This window comes from Salvia hispanica, chromosome 4 (assembly GCF_029641045.1).
Source record: "Salvia hispanica isolate PSC_SH4W2 chromosome 4, Shi_PSC_v1, whole genome shotgun sequence".
Classification (NCBI taxonomy): Eukaryota; Viridiplantae; Streptophyta; class Magnoliopsida; order Lamiales; family Lamiaceae; genus Salvia; species Salvia hispanica.
Genome location: NC_142695.1, coordinates 54,800,370 through 54,808,246, shown reverse-complemented (window position 1 = coordinate 54,808,246; position 7,877 = coordinate 54,800,370). Strand labels below are relative to the sequence as shown.

General features: G+C 32.4%; 1 protein-coding gene and 1 long non-coding RNA gene across 2 annotated transcripts; one reads left to right on the top strand and one right to left on the bottom strand.

Moving 5' to 3' along the window:
* The first annotated feature begins 2,719 nt into the window (after positions 1–2,719).
* On the top strand, positions 2,720–4,079 carry LOC125196383 (protein FLOWERING LOCUS T-like). The gene is made up of 4 exons (XM_048094873.2): positions 2,720–2,920; positions 3,017–3,078; positions 3,455–3,495; positions 3,573–4,079. Exons 1-4 carry the CDS (start codon positions 2,723–2,725, stop codon positions 3,794–3,796), a joined length of 525 nt encoding a protein of 174 aa, XP_047950830.1. The 5' UTR covers positions 2,720–2,722; the 3' UTR covers positions 3,797–4,079.
* A 294-nt stretch (positions 4,080–4,373) lies between these two features.
* On the bottom strand, positions 4,374–7,512 carry LOC148929467 (uncharacterized). Its single transcript, XR_016129024.1, has 2 exons — positions 7,332–7,512; positions 4,374–6,428 (listed from the first exon to the last, which is right to left on the bottom strand). It is a non-coding gene; the product is annotated as an uncharacterized LOC148929467 (long non-coding RNA).
* Positions 7,513–7,877: the final 365 nt, after the last annotated feature.

Genomic DNA, 7,877 nt, shown 5'->3' with positions numbered 1-7,877 from the left:
GGTATTCCACAATGCATGCGATCCTTTGACTAATCTACTACCTATATTTTTTTTGAATTAATTAAGTATGAGATCTTTGGGAACTGGGATCTTCTATACGTATCATAGTTACTCATTTGTCAACATTGCATCTCCAATCTTGTCCAATCTATCATCTCCATTGGACAACTCGCAAGTTGGGGATGGAGAAAATGCATATTCTCCTCGATCGCGATATCCAAATCAATGGATTCTGTGCCCCTTCTCATAGAGAATTGGTCGGAGGCAGAGTATTTAATTTGCTTGTCTAATTCGGGACACTAGAACTTGGGACACTTCGCAAATCTCCTCATACTTGAACGCGTTGGTGAAAATCATCCCAACTGCATCACCAGCCCTGCCCGGTGTCGTACCCAACTCGCACCTTGTCATAGAGCCAGCAATGCACCGGGACCGGTCCGCATTACCAATCAACGCGTTCCGTGCCATTTTCGGATGCGTTAGTGATTGCCTTTTGTGTACGAAAGGTCAGTGCAATTGGCCTAGCTAGTTTTCTTGGCCACTCAATCCGTATATATACAGTAACATTGCATGGCATCATATTCCAAATCTTTTTCTATCTCTATATAGCTCAATGGGTCCACAGAATCATTAATGATTTGCTCGATGCAATTGTTTTAGGAAATATTGTTTGATTGCCAAAAAATAGTACTCACATATATGTAAAAGTAAGAGATGATGTTGTTCAAGAATCTAGTAACTTAGGACAGACATTATCTTTGTCAATTTTATGGCATGGAAAATGGTATTATATTTTTTTATAAAAGGGAAAATAATAATTGGGTACCAAATATTTAAACGAAAAAAAATAAACAAGGGAAATTAGTATACTAGGAGTATATATTGATTAAAGAGGTAATGTTATAATAATATTTTAATTAAAAAGAATAAATTAGGCTACTGAAACTTGAACATGAGTTACACACCTAATTAATAGAGAGTTTATCTTAATTTTGGAGTGAATAGATAGATTATTAGATCCCCATAATTCTATTAATGGACATAGAGTTAAATCCAAATTTGGCAAGAAATAAGTTAATATCGTACCACTCTAAAAATGGGATGACCCAAGTCAGAATATGATTCCATGCCCCCCACAAAGAAAAATAAGTTAATACTCTCTCCGTGATGACCCACTTTTCTTTTTGGTTTGTCCCAACCAAGATGACCCATTATTAAAAATGGAAACACATTTATCTCTACCTTATTCACTCTCTCCACTTCACTCACAAAATAAAGTTGCATAAATTCTCGTGTCGCTCAAGAAATGGGTTATCTTCTTTGGGACGGAGGGAGTAGTATTTATTTTGAACTTAACGGTTTTTAGCATATAAATTAAGGTGGTGTTCGGTTTCCAAGATAAAATAATACCAAGATACAATCTAGGATTGAGTTGTAAGATTATTTTAGTCATAGGGGGTTAGCTATGACTAATTATCCCATGATTATCCATCTAAGATTCAGTTGTGGAGTTGAATCTCATTAATCAAATACACTACAAATTTAATCCCGAATACAATCTTGCAAACCGAACACCCCTTAAGGGTAAACTCATATATTGTACAACTCCAAACTATGATGGATCGTTAAAAATATCAATAAATGACAAAATAGTAGCAATAGAAAATGTCAACACAGTGTCAACACACTATCAACACAGCATCAACCGTTGATATCGTGTTTACATTTTTTATTGCTACTATTTTATCATATGTTATATTTTCTAATGATCCAAATCATAATCTGGAGTTTATACAATATTTAGAATTTACATTTGATCATTCCTATAAATTAATAACGTAAGTATATAAAGTTGTGCTCAACTTTGGCCAAATCTCTCACATTATCAATCCCCCATTTATCTAATTCACACGATAATTGGATTATAAGTGATTGATTGGTCACATATAACTCAAGATAAATATAAAAAGGTAAAAGCTACACGAAATAGCGAGAGACAAAGTTCAATTTACCACGAAAAACAAAAAGAAAAGAAAAGACAACGGACTTTTTGTCTTTTCGGGAAGAATCATAGTGTAACCACGAAATAACCCACTTCATACACAAAAAGAAAGTACAAGTTGTGGCAATGCATAAACTATACCAAAATTTATTATCACCAACTACTATTTTTTAGTCAAAAAAATACATGAATCTTTAAATTTTGTAATTTGAGTATAAGTTAAAATTTCATTATTCAATATTGGTTTTTTGGAGTCCAATGTGAAATTTCATTAAAGTAATTTTAGACTATTTTTCAGTGGAAAAAAAACTAATATTAAGGGTACTATTAGAAAACTATCATCTATAGATTTCCAGCTGTACCTTTAAAAATTTACTATATTAGCCAACGAAAGTTGGACTACGCCATAAATACATAACTAAATTATTGTTCATTAATTTTTTATACCAAAACAATAACACTAGTTAAACACCAAAACTTTGATTATTATTTACATGCAGTTATACTTACTTTTAGTATTATAGTAGTAGGAGTAATATTTTAGATTCTCAAATATAACTACTTTTAAAAAATAGTTTTTTTCTCTATATTTTATCTTATGATTTAAAACAAAATAACTAGATACAAGTGAATATTTTGAGGAATGATGGGGGCCATAGCTGCATGGTTCCATAAACAACTATAAATAGGGCTTATAATGAATAAGTAAGCATAACAAAAATGCCAAGAGAAACAAATCCGTTGACAGTTAGTCGTGTGATCGGGGATATCATCGATTCCTTCACCCCTACCACTGAGCTTCGAGTGTATATCGATGGAGCCAATATCTGCAATGGCTACCGCCTTCGCCAGTCTCAAGTCGCCTCCCGCCCTAGGGTTGATATTGGTGGTCAGGATTTCCGGATCCTCCACACTCTTGTAAGTATCTCTTTGTTAATTTACACACACTCTTTTTTTTTTTTTTTGTGTTATTTTTTTAGGGTTTATGACTTTGAAAATAATTCAATTTTGAAGGTACTAGTGGATGCTGATTCTCCAAGTCCAGGAAATCCATACCTTAGGGAGTACTTGCATTGGTCTCTCTCTCTCACTCACTCACACACATCAAGATTAGGTTATATGTCCAAATTGAGTAGAAATCAGACATATTAGTCAAAAAAAAACGTTTTACCAACTGAGTTTGTGTTGTATAAATAATGCGAAAAGACATTTAACATAAAAGAAAACAATCAGAATTCAATTGGTAAGACACTTAAGTACGGGGAATGCGAGTTAATAGTACTATAAAAAAAACATCACGGAATAATACATGTTATTCATCATAAGCTTATTGTTTCCAATTAGAAATATGGAGTACAAAAATAGTTAAATCATTCTTCTTCTACGTTGTAACTTAATTAGAATGATAATTTGAAGATTATGTCACTAATTTTGTGTGCAAATTGGAAATAGGTTGGTGACTGACATCCCAGGAGGCACTAATCCAAGCTTCGGTTAGTGAAATTCTATATATAATATATATCAATATTATTTTTTCGAATTCATTTAATTTAATTGTATATAAATTAAGGAAATGAGGTGGTGCCATATGAGGCCCCTCAGCCTACAATGGGAATCCACCGCCTTGTTATGGTGGTTTTCCGGCAGCCGCGGAGGCAGATCTTGCTAGCCCCAGAGTGGCGCAACAACTTTAGCATCCGACACCTTTCGCAGGTGTACAACCTTGGAGCACCGGTGGCCGCCTTCTTCTACCACTGTCACCGGGAAAACGGCACCGGCGGCCGCCGAGGCTAATGATGTTATGATAAACGTGTTATAAAGTGCCACCTTAAATAAAACGTGTGCTTGTCACAATGTTCCATATGTATTCTTAATGTATTAATATAAACATATTATATAGTTTGATTTGTCTCGAACTAATCAGAGTTCTATAACTATGAGTCTAATACTCGGATAGTAGTGTTATTAATTTAAAAAATATTATCAATTTCTATTATCCAAAATTTGTGTCAATTGGTGGAATCGTGACATGACATATGGGAAGATGACATGCTATTCTTCTTTAAAAAATAATTTGTATAGGAGAATATTAATATTATATTGTTTTTATTTTAATGTTTTAAAACAGTTATCCGAAAATTAAATGAAAATATTGTGATAAAATTAATCAGTTGGAAAAGAATTGATATCATAAAGGTAAGTGATAAAGTAATAAAACTAATATTCCCTCGGTTTCAAGGAAGATGACTCATTCCTTGAGCGATACGAGATTTTATGCATTTTTATTTTGTGTGTTAGGTGGGGATGATAAAGTAAGAGGGAGTGAATAAAGTAGAGATAGAGGGAGTGAATAAAGTAGAGATAGAGAGAGTATGAATTACTATTTTAAAATTATATTAAGAGTTTTTAATTAGTTGTTAACACGAGAGTTTTTAAATACAGTATGATTACTATTTTATAGACAAAGAAAATGAAATACAAGTATAGACCCAAAAAATTATTCATGCCCATCTAAAGTCCAATACTACACCAGCCCAACACCCAACGACATTTTTTGCATAAAATATTTTTGGCCACAACAAAACTAACTTAGGTTCTGCATATAAAATGCTGCAATTTGATGATATCATACAATGTGGGCTTACGAGGTTTGCATCACCGCATGATTGCCAATTTTAGAATCTTTATTACTCCCTCCTTTGTCCCACTCAAAATGTTCATATTCTTGAGTGACACTAGATTCTAGGGAGTAGAGAGTTAAAAATAATTGAATATTTTAATAAGAAGAGGAAAGATATGGATTTTTTTTCTAAATATAGAAAGTGAATATCACTAAAAAGGAAAGATGAACATCTTGAATAAGACAAATGGAGTAGTATGTTGTTTACCGACAATTCCTTTAATTCATAGTATTACTCCCTCCATCCATAAAAAATTAACAATATTTGAAATGACACGGATTTTAATGCGCAATTGGTAAAATGAGAAAGAGGTGGAAAGAAAAAGTGATTGAAGTATTATTAGTGGAAAATAATACTCACTTCATTAGACAGAAAAAATTTCCTTAAATAGAATTGGTCTACTTTAATGGACATCCTGAAATGGCAAATACTCCCTCCGTCCGCCATTAGGAGTCCCATTCATGGGCGGCATGGGTTTTAAGAAATGTTAAGAAAAGTGGGTGGAAAAAAGTTAGTGGAATAGGGGTCCCACTTGTATATATTAGTTTTAAATGAAATGCGAGTGGAATGAGTTAGTGGAAAGTGAGACCCTATTACCATTTATGGTAAAAGTGAACCGGGACTCTTATTCGCGGACGGACTAAAATGGAAAAACGAGACTCTTATTCGCGGACGGAAGGAGTATATTCTATTTTTAAGTGCCGAGGAGTAACTTATAGTAAATCTTATCACTTTTGAAATTAGAGTACGTGTAGTTTTAAATTTTTCATAATCATCTTGTAATGGTCAAAATGAAAATGAATACGAAAAAAATCAAGTATGGCGCAAACCGACATTATTTTGGAAAAAACGTTTTCATTACAACAAGATTCGCGAGAGTTTGCTCGGGCCAGGTAAACTGAACGCCCGATCTGGCGTTTTGTTGAAGAGAATCAAGAGTTTAGAGAGTTTGCTCGGATTGGGCAAAATGCAGTTGGACAAATCGCCCACCGGACATTTTCGAGAATCAGGAGTCCAGGGAGTTCGCCCAGGCCGGGCGAAAGGCCACTGGACACAATGCCAGACTAGGTGTTAGAATGAAATCGCGATCCCAAGAGTTCGCGTGGGCCGGTTGACTGGCCAACTCAGAACTACTAGTTTGTGAGACATTAGAATTGGGTTTAATTTGTTGAATGATGTTGTAAGACCCCTTGAGAGCATATCTTTTATGAGATTTTTATATAATTACGAATTTGATTAGGTCGCTTGATTATTTTTCTTTAGATTGGATCAAGTAGAGGTATATAACTATATATGATTTGTGTATCCATAGGGTAGTGGGGACATTAGGGATTTTATCTTGGTGAAAGTTATCTAGGATTGCCTCAATTATTTTGGAGAGGTCTTGAGTTCCTAAGCTTAATTTCTCATCCTATACACTCTTTGATCCTCTAATCTTTCCATTAAATCTTTTTAGATCTAGTTTTTTTTGTCTAGATCCACTTTTCTTTTGTGGTATTTGAAGATCTAATATCATTGAATATAATTGGGAATGTTAGATGGATCAATCCATGAAAATCCATATCACATACAATGTTAAGAACATACTTTAATAATAATATTATACTTTCACATACTATCTCAACAAAAGAAATAGATCCTAGAGTGAGAATACGCTACCAGAATGACGTTTATTTCCAAACCGGTTGATCGACGATCCTTTTTTCATGATTTCATTTGATCTCAACAACATAAGCTCCTTCACCCTTTTACCATAAATATCATTTTCATCAGTCTAATAAATTCATAGAATTCTCAATAATAAATTCAATAACTATTCAATCTCAACTTGTCCTTATTTTATCATTTCCATAACTATTCAATCTCAACTTCTTGATAATAAATTCAATAACCTTTTGAAACGACACTTGCTCACAAAATTACAATTCTATTTAAACTCGCCTAGTTAAATTCTAATTTGCATTACACCTATCCTCACTCTAAACGTAAATTCTAAAGCCTAGCAATATAAATAAATTCAACAATTCTTACTCCTCTTTTTCGATCTATATTCTTTTTAGATCAATATGTTTCATTCGTTTCTAACAAATTTATTTCTATGCATAATTCACGCCCTAATTAACAATACTCCCTATAAACCACAATTTACACATATTTCTATTTATTTTCAAAGTTGATCAATTCATCATATAAATTTTAAATAAAATCATTTCATACATTAAACCTAACCTTCATTACATATTCATAATCATATTGATAAAATCAAATCCAAAATTTCTAGTCCTACATCTAGTCCTACGTACACAATATTAATTTCTAGTCCTACGTACACAATATTAATTTGTATTCCAAACCATGTTAAAACCTGTCCATAGTTATATTGTAGTATAATTTATCACAAAAACTTAGAACTCGTGCAAATTCCCAGCCAATTTGTGGTATCAAATTGGAGTTTTATATAGTAACTTTGAAGCTAATGATACAAAAAAAAAATGCTCATGATCATACTAGGACAATATATTTATCAATAAATAAAGAATTCAACCTTACACATTTTCTCTCAAAACAGTTGAATATTTGGATTATTTAAACTCCACATTATGTATAAGCTTTTAAACAACAAATATATGTTAAGGTTGAAGAGGTACCTCAATTTATGTGGAATGCATATAGAATACAGCAAAAGAAATGGAGGTCATGTGTGTGATGAAGGGAACGAAAACTTCTCAACAACGAGGTAGAAATGAGGGAGAAATGAGGTTGAAGAAGATATATAGCACATTAATCTCTTGATTCTATATAGTACTCCATTTTATTAATTTATTATGTGGTCAAATTTAATACAAGTGGCACGGTAGGCATGTAGTAATAAAGTTCTAGATAATAAAATATATAAAAATTGAGTAAACTAGAGATTAATTTATTTCTCCAATTTCCTTGCCACTACACGTCATGTTTCATAAGGTTTTCTAGATTAGTATCTCACTTTGTTTTTTCTACTCTACTATATTCAAACATTTAAATATTCTAGAATTTAAATCGTTTTTAAAATATTGCTCATTCCTAATTAATTTCAAAATTTCCGAGATCTCAAAATATTTATCAAATAAGTCTAATTAGATGATTTTTTTTTTATTGGAATAGGTACATTTCATCGGGTGTTACACCAAATTTATGCGATAATTATACATAAT

Coding starts and splice junctions, on each gene's coding strand:
- LOC125196383 (XM_048094873.2), top strand. CDS start 2,723: ATGCCAAGAGAAACAAATCCGTTGACAGTTAGTCGTGTGATCGGGGAT. Junction 2,921..3,016: donor TCCGGATCCTCCACACTCTT/GTAAGTATCTCT, acceptor TCAATTTTGAAG/GTACTAGTGGATGCTGATTC. Junction 3,496..3,572: donor AGGCACTAATCCAAGCTTCG/GTTAGTGAAATT, acceptor ATATAAATTAAG/GAAATGAGGTGGTGCCATAT.